This window comes from Ovis canadensis, chromosome 1 (assembly GCF_042477335.2).
Source record: "Ovis canadensis isolate MfBH-ARS-UI-01 breed Bighorn chromosome 1, ARS-UI_OviCan_v2, whole genome shotgun sequence".
Lineage (NCBI taxonomy): Eukaryota > Metazoa > Chordata > Mammalia > Artiodactyla > Bovidae > Ovis > Ovis canadensis.
This window is the reverse complement of record NC_091245.1, coordinates 64,332,484-64,350,924: the sequence shown is the minus strand read 5'-3', so window position 1 is coordinate 64,350,924 and position 18,441 is coordinate 64,332,484. Positions and strand designations below refer to the sequence as shown.

At 37.4% G+C, this 18,441-nt stretch overlaps 1 protein-coding gene and 1 long non-coding RNA gene across 6 annotated transcripts in view; one reads left to right on the top strand and one right to left on the bottom strand.

Annotated features, from left to right (window-relative positions):
- Window positions 1-1,234: 1,234 nt before the first annotated feature.
- Window positions 1,235-5,096, bottom strand: LOC138443759 (uncharacterized). The gene is made up of 3 exons (XR_011258298.1): window positions 4,656-5,096; window positions 4,224-4,307; window positions 1,235-2,926 (listed from the first exon to the last, which is right to left on the bottom strand). It is a non-coding gene; the product is annotated as an uncharacterized lncRNA (long non-coding RNA).
- Window positions 4,531-18,441, top strand: part of ODF2L (outer dense fiber of sperm tails 2 like) — a 37,102-nt gene continuing 23,191 nt past the window's right edge. For 3 of the 5 annotated variants that reach the window (XM_069596617.1, XM_069596603.1, XM_069596585.1), the window contains exons 1-5: window positions 4,658-5,033; window positions 11,514-11,682; window positions 13,566-13,698; window positions 16,553-16,624; window positions 17,162-17,278. In XM_069596617.1, coding sequence (XP_069452718.1) covers window positions 11,570-11,682; window positions 13,566-13,698; window positions 16,553-16,624; window positions 17,162-17,278 — 435 coding nt within the window. In that variant the 5' untranslated portion in view covers window positions 4,658-5,033; window positions 11,514-11,569. Of the gene's footprint in view, window positions 5,034-11,513; window positions 11,683-13,565; window positions 13,699-16,552; window positions 16,625-17,161; window positions 17,279-18,441 lie in introns of all 5 variants that reach the window. The other 2 variants (XM_069596609.1, XM_069596594.1) reach the window with 1 other exon arrangement.

The window sequence follows — 18,441 nt, the reverse complement described above, 5'->3', positions numbered from 1 at the left end:
CGACTGAAGTGACTTAGTAGCAGCAGCAGCATCCTAATATGCATGGAACAACGGAAACTATTCAGGTTCATTTGGAAGTGAGAGAATGAGGGAGAATTTATTTATGTAAAGCTTTGATAATTCTTTCACTCCCACTCATAATTTAGTGTGCAGGAGCCATGATGATTTTATCACCTTATGGGACATCACTTTTGTCTACTCTATTTATGATATTGTGCTGACAGGACCCGATGAACAAGAAATAGCACATACCATAGATGCCTTGTGTAGTAAATTGTCTCTCATAGATGCTATGGATCTTGACACTATCTCATTCAAAGGTGGAATCCCTCACATTTGGGCTGACTCTCTGGTATATTTTAGATAACAAAATGCAGCAGAAGAGATTCTGTGTAAGTTGTGTGGCCATAGAGCTGCAGTTTCTGCCTTTGTTGCTTGGAACACTTACTCTTGGGATACAGTTGCCATGAGGAAAAACTCAGGTAGAGAGCCACAAAGATAGAGGGGGAAGAGGCCTTAGACCCTCAAGTGAACCCACCAAGTCACTAGACATATAAAGTCATCATGGATAGTCCAGCTTCAGCAACAATCTGGTTGCAACTTAGTGAGAGACCCCAGGTACTGACACATAGACCAAAAAAAACATCCAGCTGAACCCTGCCTGAAGTTCAGAACAAATAAAACAGTGTTGTTTCAAACCACTAAGTTTGATAAAACAATAAAAGAAAACTAAAACAACTTGGAAAGAACACATACAATTTGGGGGTGATGGGGAGGGTGGTTTAAATTGTGACAATTGAGAGTTCTGAAACCTCACTGAAATTTCTGGGGTCCAAATGGTCTGGGATATATTTGCTTATTCCCTCAAAATGAAAGTAGTTTCAATTTGCGTCCCTTTGGATCATGATGTTGCATTGGCTAGGGTCACTCATTCAGTTGTATTCACCTGGGAACAAGGCTGTGACTTGAAAGTCAACTGGCCCACAGGTCTAGCACCTCAGGTGAGAGGCTCAAACAGCGAGGATCTGGCTAAGTCTCCTTCCTCAGCAGGGTAATTTGATTTCTTATATGGTGCCTGGTTTCCAAGAAAGGAAAGCAGAACCTTCTAGGTCTCCCAAGGCCTAGGTCTGGAACCAGTCTAGGATCACTCTTTAACTACACTGTATTGTTCAAATTCAAGAGGAGGAAAAATACGACTCCATTTGTGACGTGTATACAAGTCTGAGAAGAATTGTTTGGAGGCCATCTTTGGAAACAGTTTATTGTACCACCAAGCTGTTTTTTAAATTGCTTTTTTACTTTGCTAAGTATTTCTATTCATCAAGTATCTTTAACCTATTATTTCATTGTTTGCTGTTTTACATTATAGTGTACATTTGGTGCCATCAGGGGAAAAAAAACCCCGTAAATTTTATCTAACACTGCTGAGGGAAAAAAAAAAACCAAACATAATTTTTATCCAACTCCACATTGTTGCATCCTACACACAAAAGTCCCACTAATGAGTTTAATGCTTATTAGGCATTTGATGTCTTAAAATGCTTTGCATCAGAGGTTTGCACGCTATGTCCCATAGGCCAAATCTATCCTGGTACTCATTTTTGTAAATAAATTTTAGTGGAGCACTGACAAGCCATGTGCTTATGTATCTTTCTATGGCATCTTTTATGCAACAGTGACAGAGTTAAGTATGACAGAGGCTGTATAACCCACAAAATTGAAAATATTTACTGTGTGACCTTTTCAGAAAAAGTATACTGGCCTTTGCTTTAAATTATGCAGAAATCCTTGGCAGATTGTTTCACAGGTAGTCAAGTATTTAATGATATTTGGGGGAAATTGGGGTTTTTGATGGACTGGAATGTTTTCCCATTATGTAAAAATGGAATAAAAGATATTTCTATCCGAAAGTTCCCTATCCAACCAGATTTCAGGAACAGATTAGAGTCAGACGATGAGGGATGCCATATTTACTTTACCTGGACAATTCAGTTAAATAGGTCAATTTAAGAATTTTATGTAACCACTTTGAGATTTTTGTGAATGTTTCCTCTTGAATGTTTATCAGTTCAGTTTAGTCGCTCAGTGGTGTCCGACTCTTTGTGACCCCGTGAATCACAGCACGCCAGGCCTCCCTGTCCATCACCAACTCCCAGAGTTCACCCAAACTCATGTCCATTAAGTCAATGATGCCATCCAGCCATCTCATCCTCTGTCGTCCCCTTCTCCTCCTGTCCCCAATCCCTCCCAGCATCAGGGTCTTTTCCAATGAGTCAATTCTTCTCATGAGGTGGCCAAAGTACTAGAGTTTCAGCTTTAGCATCAGTCCTTCCAAGGAACATCCAGGACTTTTCTCCTTTAGAATGGACTGGTTGGACCTACTTGCAGTCCAAGGGACTCTCAAGAGTCTTCTCCAACACCACAGTTCAAAAGCATCAATTCTTTAGTGCTCAGCTTTCTTCACAGTCCAACTCTCACATCCATACATGATCACTGGAAAAACCATAGCCTTGACTAGACGGACCTTTGTTAGCAAAGTAATGTCTCTGCTTTTGAATATGCTATCTAGGTTGGTCATAACTTTCCTTCCAAGGAGTAAGCATCTTTTAATTTCATGGCTGCAATCACCATCTGCAGTGATTTTGGAGTCCCCCAAAAATAAAGTCTGACACTGTTTCCACTCTTTCCCTGTCTATTTCCCATGAAGTGATGGGACCAGACGCTATGATCTTCGTTTTCTGAATGTTGAGCTTTCAGCCACCTTTTTCACTCTCCTCTTTCACTTTCATCAAGAGGCATTTTAGTTCCTCTTCACTGTCTGCCGTAAGGGTGGTGTTATCTCCATATCTGAGGTTATTGATATTTCTCCCAGCAATCTTGATTCCAGCTTGTGCTTCTTCCAGCTCCGCGTTTCTCATGATGTACTCTGCATGTAAGTTAAATAAGCAGGGTGACAACATACAGCGTTTATACAGGTGGTAAACAACAACTTATAATACCAATACAATTTAAATAAGTATTTTTCTTAACAAAAGCCTAACTTCTGTGTACAGTTATTTTTCTAATTATGACAAGTTAGCAAAGTTGGCTAGAATCCTAGTTTAGTGCTAAAAAGGCCCCAAGAATTATGTTTCTTGGGCTTCCCAGGAGAAGGCTTCCCAGTGGCTCAGCAGTAAAGAATCTGATTGCTAATGCAGGAAACACAGGAGATTCGGGTTCAACACCTGGGTTGGGAAGATCCCTTGGAGTAAGAAATGGCAATCCATTCCAGTATTCTTGCCTGGAAAATCCCATGGACAGAGAAGACAGTCCATGTGGTGTTGCAAAGAGTCGGACAGGACTGATACGAACCATGATACAGCTTATAAGCCATGCCGCAACTAGAATGTGTCCACAGCTGCTAGAGAAAGCCACTCTGTTCTCATCCCAGCTCAGATAAGGTTCACCAAGGGGGTACGTAGAATGCTGAATATGGATTCTAATGTTGCGATTTTTACCTAGCTGTACAGTCTGAAACAAAAGCTTGTGGCTCAGAAAGGGCTTCCCAGGTAGTGCTGGTGGTAAAGAACCTACCTGCCAATGCAGGAGACATAAGAGAGGGGGTTCAATCCCTGGGTGGGGAAAATCCCCTAGAGGAGGGCATGACAACCCACTCCAGTATTCTTGCCTGGACAATCTCATGGACAGAGGAGCCTGGCAGGAGTTGGACACGACTGAGGGACTGAGCATGCACGCTTGCCTCAATTCTACTTTCCCTTTTTTTTCAGGTGAGAAGATTAGCTCAGAGAAGTTGACTTGCCAAAGGTCATGATCCATCAATTAGAGTAGGTACTTAAATGTGCAATTCCTAGGGCTTTTTAACATTTACATATATGGAAGTTAATGTATTGTGAACTTGTGCTGGGGCTGGTGGTGGGGATGGGGGAGCATTGCTGGAATCATCAATGGAAATTGTTCTTTAGTGAAAGCAGTAAGAGTTATGCCACGGTTAAACTGCTCAGTTGATAGTTTCTTTATTTGTGAACCTAATGTGATACTATTTTTAACGTTAGGTTGAAGCGTTGGATAACTTTTTTTGTTTCTTAACTTTTTCAAGTAGAATTTTGCCTTGTTCAATTTATAAACGTATCAGATTACAAATTATCGGAAACGCGAAAGATGGCTGGGAGGTAGCCGTCCGGCTCTCTGACTTAACAGGACAAAACAGAAGTCCAGACAATTACCTCGGATAAACGGCTTTCAGCTGTTTACATTTACAGCGAACTTTCTTCCAGTCGCGATTGCCTTGTTTTTTTTCAAATTTCCCCCTTTAAAAAACAAAAGGAAGGCACTTTTGATGATTCAAGCCTAGTGTCAGAAGATTTGGAATGCATCGGCCTTATTTCCCTTTCTCTGTGAACTCAACAGTTAAGACTCTTGGTAACTATACACAAGTGCTGCCCTTCTCTTAAAACAAAAGGTTGGGGGTGGGGGAGTTTACCGGGAGAAGCAACTCCGAGACAGGACGCCTCCCCCGTGCCCCGCCCCCTCACTCCTGACAACAGCAGCAGAAGCCGGCGCTCGCTTTGCTGAACTCGGCCAATTGGCTGCGCCGCTGCGGGCGACCGAAGGGGCGGGGCGGCCGTTGCCAGAGAAGCTACTTGCTGGTTACCAACCCGGTTTTGTCCCGCTTGCTCCCCGTTGGGCATTCTTCCACTCAGGCCGTTCTAGGAGTTCGCCTGCTTCCGGAGTCGCGTCCTTGCCTTCCTTCCTAGCTTTCATCCACTGCACTGCCCCCCGCATCCTGCTCCCTGCTGGCCCACCCAGGGCTGGGGAGCACAGGTATGCTCGCCAGGGTTTGCACTAACGTTCACCCGACGTCAGCCTTCGGGGCCCTAGCGGACCCGGCGGCGGCCTGACGTCACGGCGGCGTGATGACGCAGTGGTGGAAGCGACGGTCTGCTTTTGGAGGGGAATTTTGGCTTGCGCGGCTGAGGGTCGGTTACCGCGGGTGGCTTTAAGGGTCCCGGGTTGGGACCGTGGCCGTGGCCTTGGTGAGTTACGGAAGTGAAAGGCCCTCGCGTCCACCCAACACTAACCTCAGCCCCTTTCTGCCTACACCTCCCACTCGCATCCTTGACTTGGCAAAGGCAGCGAGGAAGGGTGTGGTCTCTGGAACAGCCTGGCAGATCTTAGTGAGTTGGGCTTGTCGAGGACCGAGACGTGATCCAGAAGGCCCTGGTAACGGCAGCGCTTCTTTAGGAAATACTGCTCCCTTACGTATTCGGCGGATGTTGAAGTGCCCGCTGTATAATATGCCAGACTCTAATTGGCTCCGGGGCTCTTTTAGTAAAGAATACTTCAGGCCTCGGGAAATCATTCCTTTTCCAGGGCCCTAGATTTCCAGCCTCTGTTCTTTAAAGTGTATGGTTTGGACAATTCACTAACTTATCTGGTTTCAGTTGCCTTCTTCGTAAAATGAGGGATAAGTCACTTTCGAGTGGTTGTAATAAGATTTAAGTTAACCAATGTCAGGTTTTGAGTAGGTGGTCGGTAAGTGGTGCTTGTTCAGTGAGAAAACCACAGCCAGACTTTGGCTGGTGTTGGGGAGAAAATATTGCAAAAGACAAAGTTTCCCTATCACCTCACACACAGGTTTCCGTTGTTTTTGGATGAATGAGGGCTTCCTTGATGGTTCAGTGAATGAGGTTCTTGGAGTAATTTTAAGTACCACTTGGTTGGTTATGGTTTAAGGAATAGACTGCAGAAAGCCTGTCTACTTTTAAAATGAGTTTAATACCCTCCTGCTTACAATAAGATTGTCACGGTCATGTTTGTTATGGTCCTTAACAGCTAGGTATCCATTTTCTTGCTTCTCTTTTTCTTATTTCAAAATTGATGTGTATTAGTAAGGTAGTTTTTGCATCGAAAACTCCCAAAGGTATGAGAAAATGGCTTTGTTTATACCGCTGCTAATCACTGCTTAGTTTGTGCAAATGACTGAGACCCTAGAAGCTGGGTATAGTAATGAGGTTAACATAACATCTATTCCCTTGGGCACAGTTCTGTTGGAAGTCAATGATTGTTCCTCTGGGCCCTGGCTTAGTAGAACTCAGTCAGTTTTTTACTGCATTGAAGATGATTTGTAATAATTCTACAAGAATGATTTTTGAAAGAATTATTTTGAAGTTGAGTTGATTCCGTACAGATAACTCTGAGAAGGAAAAAATAATACATTTATTTTTGAAAGGTTTTTTTTGATATGGACAGTTTTTGAAGTTTTATTGAACTTGTTACAATGTAGCTTTTGTTTTATGTTTTGTTTTGTTTGGCCATGAGACATGTGGGATGTTAGCTCCCTGACCAGGAATTGAACCCATGCTGCCTGCATTGGAAGGTGAAGTCTGAATCACTGGACAGCCAGGGAAATCCTAATACACACTTTTAAAAGATTTTCTTCAAACTGGTCTAAGTTAATTTTTTACTTAACAGGATAAGCGGCCGTTTTCTGCAACTTAAATGTTGAGCATCCGTTCAGATGGTCATGAGTAAATGAGGGGTTACATTTGATCATTTCCATACTGATCTCTTGCTTTTCCTATATTCTGATTCCTTCATTGTTTTCCGTGGGGTTTTGTTTGTTTTAATCACCAGCAGGAGCAACTTTTGATTTTTTCAAAAATTTTTGTTGCAAAACATTGTTGAAATTTCATCTCTCTTAGGATCTATTTCTATTCTCCTCCATATGCCTAGTCTATTTTCCAAAACACCACTGGGTTTATCTTTAAAAGATGCACTTCTGATCTGGCATTCTCCTGCTTAAAATTATTTAATGGTCTGCCTTAACCTTTTGGGAAAAAACTCAAACTCTTGAATTTTGCATAGAATTACTGCTTTCATGTGTCCAGTCAGTCTCATCTTTTGCCAAGTGCCCTTTCAAATCATGTTCTGTCATGATTCCTTGTTCTTGCTGGTACTTTATTCTCTATCTGGAATGCCTTTTTCTTTTCCCTTTTGCCAGCCTCAGATGCTGCTGGACTCTACTGTGGATTTACCTCTGGGAAGTCTCCCAGGATCCTGCTCGTTGCTTTCAGGGTACCCAGTGAGTCCCTTACAACTGTTAGCACACTGGATTTTAGTTGTCTGCTCTCTGTCTTCTCTGGGGCTTCCTAGGTGATGCTAGTGGTAAAGAATCTGACTGTCAATGCAGGAGACATGACACATGGGTTCGAGCCCTGGGCCAGGAAGATCCCCTGGAGAAGAGCCTGGCAACCCACTCCAGTATTCTTGCCTGGAGAATGCCATGGACAGAGGTATCTGGTAGGCTGCAGTCCATAGGTTCACAGAGTAGGATACAACTGAAGTGACTTAGCACGCTCACAGTCTTCTCTCAATTTAGACTTGTCTGTGTCTTCAAGGAGCTCAGTCTTACTCATCCTTTATTTCCTTGTACAGAACAGTTTTCATTTTTAAAATATAAACTGAATTTATGAGTATTATTAAAACACGGAAGTTTGTATGTTACTTTTAGCTGTGTAAATTCTTATATTTTAGTATCTTCTGGCTTTTGCTTCAAAACTGAGTTCCACCACTTCCTTACTTACAAACTTGAGCAAGCTATTTAACCTTTCTAAAACTTGTTTCTTCATGTGTAGCTTTGGGATGTTAATAGAAACTGTGTAGTGTTTTTGTGAGGTGATGTTATAAGGTAAGTTAGGCTCTGTTGATAAATGGCAGCATGTCCTCATGCTGTTCATGTGTTGAAGGGAAAGAAAATGTTTTATTTTTATTTGATGAAAGGATACTGACTATTTAGGGTGAAATGGTACTCTGAAGACTTTGGTCCAGTCTTTTGGGTAATTGGGTTCTCTATGAGGCTCACTTGATCTCTTAACTGTTTCAGGTTGAATAATAAATTATTTGCTCACCATCACTTATATATTGGAACCTAACCTATGCCTCTCACTGTATTATGTAATTTTTGAGGGTAAAGAGTGACGAGTATATTGCCCTCACAGATTTAGTAGCCATTTAAAATATTACTGTTTATATTGCAATTAAATTCTAAACTGTATAGTTCTGAAAATATTATTAGATGTTTAGGATTCTTGGTGGACTGAATCAGTCAGAGGAATATTTTGAGAAGGAGGGAGGACTTGTGCCTTGAAAATATGTATGTATCCTTTATTTACAAATCAGACACTCTTCCTGTCAACTTTTTTTTCGATATTATCCAATCTGCAACCCTTTTATTTTTAAATTCCTTTATTCATTGGACAAAAGCATTAGCTAATTTTCAAAGTTAATCTATCTATATATAAAAAAAGTTTTTTTTTTTCAATTTTGATAGCTTTCACTCATAAGATCTGTTTCCATCTCTGGCTATTTTTACTCTGTCTAATTCCAAATACCTTTTTTTTTTGCTATGGAGTCCAAAAAGCTATACAATTACATCTCTAGTAAACTTTTGACTAGTGTTTAGTGAGTGAAATGAGTAGCATTTCTGTATCTACTTGATGTTCTTTGCTGAATATTTCATAGTGAATATTTCAGTATAAGGTGCATGCTTTTGTTTGACACTAAGTGGGAACTAGTTTTCCAAGGGTTAGTATTTGGCAAAACAAAATGAAATATGCAAGATTCATATGCTTTTCTCTCCAAAGAGGTTTTGAATGTATATTTGAAGCTGATTAATTTGTATAGAACAATATAGGTGCTATGGAAGGTCATGGACTGTGAGCTTTCCTTTCTGTGATCATGGCAGCATCATGGTCCCTGAACAGCCATCGCTCAAATGCTGCTTATTGGCCAAAATGGAACATAGTTTAGTGAATGTAGCTGAGTTGCCAGAAACCCATGACCACTCCTGGAAAAGGCTTTAAATATATGCCTTTTGGGGAGAAGACTGAAAGTCATTTCTATATAGGAAATTTATTTCTTTAACCATTAAAAATATTTAAATATTGCTATTCTTTAGGGATTTGATCATTAAAAGTGTGTTTGCAGAATATATGTCTTTGTTTCACCACGAGCAAATTGGACAAAAGTTTAATACATTTGTAAATTGGCAGTTTATTCTACATAATTGATAACATTTCCTTGTGAAATATCTGCTCTTTTTCCATGCAAGAATACATTTGGTGCACCAAAATGATAGCTTTTTCTTTTTTTTTTTATAAAGGCAAGACTTTTTATGTTAAAGAAAATTATTACATTTTTCAGCATACATATGTTTCTGCTTATAGTATCATCACAACACAAAAATAGTGGAGTACCTTGGAACCTCTCAATATTTTGAGAAGTTCCTGTATTCCTATATATTATAAGTGAATAATCCTATATTTGTTCCCCACAAAGCCAAGCAAGAACTCATTTAAAGTACTAATACCAAGCTGAATTAAAAAAAAAAAGAAAATTTCGTTTTCTTTATTTTTTTGCCTGCATTGAGTCTTAGTTGCCACATGTAGGGTCTTCGTCACTGCATGCAGGATCTTTAATTGAGGCATTTGGGATCTGGTTCCCTGGTGGCTCAGACGGTAAAGCGTCTGCCCGCAATGCGAGAGACCTGGGTTCAATTCCTGGGTTGGGAAGATCCCCTGGAGAAGGAAATGGCAATCCACTCCAGCACTCTTGCCTGGAAAATCCCTGATAGGCTACAGTCCATGGGGTTGCAAAGAGTCGGACACGACTGAGCAACTTCACTTTCTTTCACTTCACTTTCCCTGACCAGAGATTGAACCCAGGCCCCCTGCATTGAAAGTGTGGAATCTCAGCCACTGGACACACGGAGCTTCTCAAACTGAATCTTACCTCATAAAATGTTTTCAATAAATTGAGGATCCTTATCCTCTTATACTGGTTTGTAAACTTTTGTTTTAGATATATGAACTATTGTTCTTTTAGTGATCCCCTAAAAGATGACTCAGCGGTGAATAGTTATAAAAAGCATCAGTTTTAATTCATCATATTTCTAAATTACGCCAAGCCTTGAGCCCTCTCCTTCAGTTATTGCTTAGCTTTTACAAGGCTTATAGGTGCTGAGGATTCTAGTAAAGAAGAAATTTTTATTGAGATTCTGTTGTACAGAGAGACAGATATTTAAACAAGTTAATGGACAAATAATAAGTACCAAAACTGAGCAAATGAGTAGGTGATAATTTCCTTGATTGCAGTGACTTATCCAAGCATATTCGTTTTCATCTTTAGGTTTGGTTTTTCATTGATTTTGTATATTCATGAAAGAAAGTGAAAGTGAAGTCTCTAAGTCATGTCTGACTCTTTGAGACTCTGTGGACTGAGGCCCACGAGGCTCCTCTGTCCATGGGATTCTCCAGGCAAGAATACTGGAGTGGGTTGCCATTTTCTTCTTCAGGGGATCTTCCCAACCCAGGGATCGAACTCTGGTCTCCCACATTGTGGGCAGACTCTTTACCCTCTGAGCCACCAGGGAATGCCTGTATAATCTCTCTGATATATAGAACCTTCAGACAAAAAAGATACATTTTTTACAGACATTTTAAATGATTTCTGAACTGCTAATTAAATATTGTGAATACTTTTCAACCTTTAATCTCACATCTATCTAAAGATCTGAAAATTCTTGAACATATGTATTTTATGATACAGAAAATTAAAAATAAATTACAAGGAGGTAAAGTATCTCTGCAAAAATGCAGAAGACCTTAAGTAGGATGTTTGATTTTGTATAAACAGAATTAGGGAGACACATGTCCATATATTAGAATTGTGAAAATACAGTCCTAATGATTGCCAGAGCACTAATTCATTACTTAAAATGGAGTAGCTTTGAAGAAATTCATAAATGTCATAAATTTAAAATTCACATTTTAAAATGACATCTCCAAAAAAAAAATAAAAATGACATCTCCAAATTTGAGAGAAAACAATTAGATTATTTAGTAAGACTTAGATGTAATATCATCTGCCCATTCAGTATCACCAAAGAATAACCTAGATTGAACTTTTTTAAAAACTAGGATTTATTTGTAGAAATAAGTGATTTTAATGTTGAAAAGTCTACTTAAAAAAAAAACCTTTATCTTTGCAGCTACTGTTGCCAGATACTTTCAAAAGTATCTTAAATGTTTACTGTTATAGGCATGAATAACATTCATTTCTTATTGACTAGATCTAACAAAATTGAAATTTATAGTTATGCCATGACTTTTATGTCCAGTTTCTAGTCTGTTTGGATCAAGATATTATTTTAATAGTTCAAGAAATAGACTAATAGCAATTTATTACTATTGTAATCTATTACTATTATTACTATTTATTATTATTGTTAATATGTAGAAAATAGTCTTTTTGGAAACTGGCAGTTGGCAATTGTTGAATGATTGTGCTGTGCAATTTTGATACAATTTTAAATTAGTATCACAACGAGTAGCAGCTACAATTTGAGTTTTGTCTGTGAAATATTTTTCTTTTATGCATCTTTAGGATTTTTATCTTATAGGGTAATAACAAAAAAAGAATCTACTGAAATGTTTAATAATGAAAATATTTCCTAGGTTTCAGCTTATGTGGAGAACTTGCTGTGGAAGCCACCTATAAATCCATTTAATTTATGGAGGAGACCGCAAGTGATGGAAATGATTCAGAAGAACTCTTTTCCCGTTTTGAAAGTAGATCAGAGAAAGAACATTTACCAGAGGATGCCAGTGAAAGTCATCTCAGCTGGTATTCTCAACAATAGCAGGGGATAACTTAATTTTCTTGATTTCAGGGTTTCATATTTTGTCCATATTGTAAACTGTTTGAATCAAATATAGCATTCTTTCAAGGATATCATCTAACAGTCTAGTAATTAATATTTATTTAATTTGATTACAAAGTACTCATGTAGCAGAATGTGGCTGTTTTGAAATTTTAATGACAGCAATTAAAATTGAAAAAATTACCTATAAAAATTTATAAAGTATATACCTTTTTACCTAGGGTAAATGAAAATATAAATACCATGTAATATTGGAAATATAGTTAATGAATACTAATTCATTGTCATTTGGTATATTGCTATCTAAAAGATACCTGTCATACTTTGCTTCTTTGGTATGGGGATGCACTTGTATTTTGTATGACTCATTGCTCCTCAAAGTGACAATCTTAAAATACCGTGGTTGTTGCTATGGATGGTATAGTGCAGCTTCTAGTTATAAGTGAAAATAATATTTGATCATATATAATTATTTTTGACTTTTTGTACATGGTTTTTAATGATAATTGTCTTTTGTAGGCAGCATCTTCCTTAGGCCCATCATTTTAAGCCAGTGGTACTTAAGAATACAATGTATTTCTTAGAGACATAGCCTCTAAGATGCTATGTCTAAGCATGCCTCTAAGATGCCTCATTGTTGTTGAGCCATTATATTATGTACCATAGAAGAAAAGTGGTGTCAATTAAAGACACAGTGCTTTCTTGGAATGCTTGGAATTTTATTTATAAATAGTGTAAAAGCCCCTTCAAAGTTATACTTAGATTTTTGTCCAAATGACTCTGCTCATATAAAGATTAAATGAAATAAATTAGTGAAGGTATTCTCAAAGCTTCTTTATACTCAAAATCCAACTTCTTGAGTCACTTTTTAACTCAGAGTTCTCTCTGCTATTAGGAGTATTAGTGAAATGGTATTTCTTAAGCATATCTATATCTGAAATGAAAATTATTGGTGATGGGCTCTTACTTACAGTATACAGAAAGCCTACCTTGGAATCTTGCTTCCAGAATGTTGCTAAACATTCTTACTTCAACAACTCCTTCAAGCCACTCTTTCAAGCCCTCTATGTGACCCTTCTTTGCTAGAGGTTAAAAAAGTGCTGTATCCCATCTCTGGGATATTCTTCATACTATTTGATGCTCATTCTATAAGTTTTGGACATGTACAGGAGAGACAGCACAAGACGGCTTCCAGACTGACAAAGATTATTAAGAAGCATCCCTATTTCAGGATGTAAAAGTATGAACTTCAAATGTATTTTACAGTGATACACAGTAGTGTAGATAAAACATAACCAAGAAAGCAAATATTACCAGTTTCACTTTAAATGATAATGTTTTATAAAACCGAATGTGAAGAATTTTTAGGTGTCTGGAGAAGTTTGGTTTTTTGTGTTTCGTTTGTTTCGCTTACACATTCTTCTGGAGGAATTTTTTTGTGAAGAACAATAGATTTCAAGAAAGGATTGGGAATAAGGGCTAGAAAGTCAGATCTTTTGTTTTTGGACTAGGGAGAAGGGAGGGAAGAAAAAAGACACACATTCACATAAATCATTTTACAAACTGGAGAACAGATGTTGAATAATTATCAAATAGCAGAGTGCTATATTGCTGTTGGTAGTCTTCATATCTTAACATTTTAGAAATCTGTCTTACCATTTATAGTTAAGTGTAGAAAAAAAATGGAAATATAGAAAAAATTCATACGTTTTCAGTGACAGTTTAGTGTTAAATTTTGCAGAGCAACTTATGGAACTGTAATACTTAATCAGACTATGCTTAGTTTGCACAAAAAAGGATAACAAATTTATGTAACAGTTTTAACTTAAATTTTCTTTGTGCATAGCCTAAAGCAGGACATCCAAAATGAGAAGACCGAATTGGAAGCATTGTTTAAGGAAGCCGAGTTAGCAACTTGTTCTGCAGAATTACTTCTGCCATTATTTAAGGACACCATTGAAGAGATTAGTTTTGAAAATGTGAGTACTTGACTAGTGAACATCTAATAAAATGAGGAGCTAGGATAATACTCAGAATGCATTTACTGAGGTCTCATATCTTGTGTAATTATGTTCACACACTGGTATTTGATATAAAAAACGCAAGTTTATCAGTGTTCTTTTTTCCTATGTCATTAATTGCAATTCTTTTCATCAAAGATAATCTCAGGAATGCACTTGATGAGAGGCCAAGCTAGAAACTGTGTACCTTGGTGCTTGACTTACCTGGAGTTGAACTAGAGCCAACTTCTCTCAGGAGTGAATTTAAAATATTCTGAGAGATGAAATATATTTTCTATAGTACTATGTGGAATAAAAACCTCTATTCTAAAATTACAGTATACTAAAGTTTGAGTTAAGGGCAAAAAATAGATTGTATAATATTAGTTTTATTATAATAAATTCCTGAAATACTTTAGGGTTTAAGCCCTTATTTTGATTTCATTTTACTTTAGTGTACCACGTAACAAATACTATTCACTGCTATAAACTTGGCAAATTTTACTACTACTGTGTGCAATAGAGGGCCTCCCTGGAGGCTCAGTGGTAAAGAACCCACCTGCCAATACAGGAGACCTGTGTTTGATCCCTGGGTCAGGAAAATCCCCTGGAGTAGGAAATAGCAACTCACTCCAGTATTCTTGGCTGGAAAATCCCATGGACAGAGGAGTCCATGAGGTCGCAAAGAGTTGGATATGACTTAGTGACTAAACAACAGCAACGTGCAAAAGAATGATTTTTTTTACTGGGAAAAAGTATTCTTTGCTAATAGTAGCATTACATTTTAGAGTGTCTTAATGCAATGTCTTAAAATGTGTTTGTGGCTCTTATATTTTGTCAGGCTAATCTTTTCTGCATCCAATTTGAAAATTTCTAAACAGATGGAAATATTAACAATAGAATTAGATACTTAAGCGTGTAAAACAAACTTTAGAACATCTTAGATAGACAGAATATCAACAAGTAAGGAATACTAAGCACTATTTCAATAGTGATATTTCTCACTCGAAGGGTATATTGGTTCTTGAACTGTAGAAATTAAAATATTGGTATATTTGAAATGGAAATGATTCTTGAATTTTTGTTTGAAATGACAATCATTAACCCCCCCTTTCAGTGTTTCATGAGTAGTTTTACATGAAAGCAGCATATTTTATAGAAAATACATTTTTTTCTTTTCAATTTCAAGAACTTTCATTATTTGTTTTACTTGATTTCAGTTGATTACTATAAAAAACTCTTGGAATTTAAGCTCTTGTGTTCATTTTTATTTATGCATTCATATATTCCTTTCTTAACAGTTTTATTTAGATCTAATTCACATACCATACAGTTCACTGGTTCAAAGTGTGCAATTCAGTGATTTTTGGTATATTCACAGAATTGTGTAGTCATCACCATCAGCCTTGGAGCATTTTCGTAGCTACAAATAGAAACCCTTAGCCCTTTAGAATTTTGCTTCTCATCCCCATCTACCCTTTCTTTGTCCCTTATCTGCTTTTTCTGTATCTATGGATTTGCTCATTTCACATATTTTTTATCAAGTGAGTGAAAGTCGCTCAGTTGTGTCCCACTCTTTGCGACCTCATGGACTGTATAGTCCATGGAATTCTCCAGGCCAGAATACTGGAGTGGGTAGCTTTTCCCTTCTCCAGGGGTCTTCCCAACCCAGGGATCAAACCCAGGTCTCCCACATTGCAGGCAGATTCTTTACCAGCTGAGCCACAAGGGAAGCCCAAGAATACTGGAGTGGGTAGCCTATCCCTTCTCCAGTGGATCTTCCTGACCCAGGAATCGAACCAGGGTCTCCTGCATTGCAGGTGGATTCTTTACCAACTGAGCTGTCAGGGAAGACCTGATATTTTATATAAACAATAATATGGTATGTGTGACCCTCAAAGTGAATAAACATTCTCTGCATTCTCATTTAAAATATCTACATGGAATTCTTTTATTGATTTGCTATAATTCTTTAAAACATTTCTTTTTGCTAGACTTTAGGCTGCTTAAAATTTTTACCTGTTTACAAACAGCAATGTGAGCCTCCTTTGTATACAAGGTTCTTGTGATTTTTATGTCATTGGCTTGTACTTTATGAGGCATTATTTAGAAATTAATTTTATAAATTGTGGACAAAAATTGATTTGGAACACTTAAGCAAAAATATTTCTGGTTTTTAACTTTAAAAAGCTGAACTACGCATAGTAGTTGTCCATATTAATTTCCTTGGAAGGCAGCTGTGGTCACCACTATATGCTGCGCCACATTAGTTTCTTCAGTTCAGTTCAGTTCAGTCGCTCAGTCGTGTCTGACTCTTTGCGACCCCGTGAATCGCAGCACACCAGGCCTCCCTGTCCATCACCAACTCCCGGAGTTCACTCAGACTCACGTCCATAGAGTCAGTGATGCCATCCAGCCATCTCATCCTCTGTCATCCCCTTCTCCTCCTGCCCCCAATCCCTCCCAGCATCAGAGTCTTCCAGTAAGTCAACTCTTCAAATGAGGTGGCCAAAAAACTGGAGTTTCAGCTTCAGCATCATTCCCTCCAAAGAAATCCTGGGGCTTAAGTGATGCTTAATCCACTTTCTGCTATTGTGTAGAGAAATATAGCTTGTGAACACTGATTTATAACTTCTTTTTTCCACAGAGAGGGGAAAGTTTATTCAACTTGTTAGAGAAACTAACTGATAATGAAAGTGAAACATTGTAAGTCTTTTATGCTTGGAAGTCTAGTTTCCTGAATTTTTTTGCTTATATGCTGGTCAGTTTTATAAAATTAGCCAACATTACCCAAGTTGTGATATTTCTAACTTTTACATTTTATTTATTGAAGAATCTTAAGAACAAGGTACTTGAAAAGGAGACCTATATCCAAGAACTTTCTTCTTTGTTTCAGAATGAAAAGGTAAGCAAATTTTGACCTTAATTCATCATATTTTCTTAATATTGACTCCTTCTTTACCTTCTTTCCATGTTGGCCTCCTGTTTATCCTCATAAATAGACACAATGTTTTTTAGGTTATTTGGACACTTTCCCCAGTTTTATATCAAATATAATATCTTAATTTTTTAAAGTTGTTCTCTTTTAGATTTTTATGATGCTTCATTCAGGGTACTTGGCATAAGTCAGGAACCTATGTATAAATATATATTTCAGTTTTCGTATGAATTAAGGTATTTCTGTGTTTGTAGGATCATTTTAGACATATCCATGATTTTACTTAGGAGGATAGATAGGAACTTGTAACAAGAGATAATTAGGAGTTATTAAATTAAAAAGGGGAGTAGAAAACATCCCCTTGATTTTATATAAAATCCATTCATAATGGGAGTGTTGTATTTGCTCTTTAGCAAATTTTTAGATAATATCCAAGTACTGTAAAGTTTAATATTGTAGAGAAATACATCAAATAACACATTTTTGTTTTGTTTTCTCTTCTAGGCAAATGCTTTGAAAGCAAGACGTTTTTCACAATCAGTGAAAGTGGTACATGAACGACTGCAGTCCCAAATTCATAAAAAGGAAGCAGAGAATGATAAATTAAAAGAACACATAAAGGTTATAAATACTCATCCATTTTTATAGTTTTAAGTGCCAAAAGTAATGAATGACAATATAGTCTTAATTCTGGAATTTAGTGGTTTTGAAAGAATTCAGTTTAAGTGTTGCCATGGGAAATCCATATTTGAGGCAAATCTTAACATTTCTGGTCTTTCTAAAGATTTGGCTCCAGATCCTAATATGAAAATGCTATCTCTCTTTAGTACCGATCTAGGAAGAATTTGTAAAGATTGAATTACTTAAAAAAAAATCTCCCCTATTATTAGTTAAATTATATTTATTTGGAAAAGCTATTAAATATAAGAGAAAATTAAAATAACTTAAAAATACTGAAGCTATTAATATTTGGTATACAGTCAATCCCTTTTATGTGCCTATAATATACTTAAATACTCTTGCACTTATTGAATGAGACAATAATGTTTATTATATTGTTTTTGTTACTAATGATAATAACATTAAGATCAGGTAACCTAGCATTGGTGTTTACATAATCAAGTAACCCGTTATTCAGCTTTTTTAGCAGGGAAATTAAGAGGAATTCTCTGGTTTAAACTGCATAGTTTAAATATTCTTGTGGAAGCCTCACAGTCACTTTGAGGTGAGAGTTTGAGGTTGCTATGGTATGACACAAGCTAACTGGATCTACTGTCATTTTTGTCAAAGGAAAAGAAGCAGTGTTGCCACTTTTGAAAGAGAAGTGTACAAAGACAAACCCCATTGAGTGTGAGGACTTCTGTGCTGGATTTCTGTTTGCTTTTATCTTCCTGAATCATGGCAGGTGCCTGTAGCCCAGGCACATGTTTTTCACGATGCATATTGAGGGTTGTTTTTTCCTTTAGTGGCAAAAAGCTTTTGCCCCTGAAAGAGACATTAATCAGACTTATGTGAGACATAAATCTTGTCTTTTGTCTGCCTTTAGGTGCTTTTTAGCACTTTCCCCCAGAGATTCCCTGTGTTCTTTGCGTCCGTGTCTTAGGGCACTGGAGATGAACTAGAGTTGAAATTGTACCGCTCTGTTATGGTAAATATAAGAGAATACATGTAATTTAACATCCCAGATTATCTACTACAATTTGTCTTTAAAAAAAAAAAAATTATGTCCTTAAATAGCACTTGGGGACGTTCTTGAAAATACTTTCTTTAGTTTAAAAATGAAA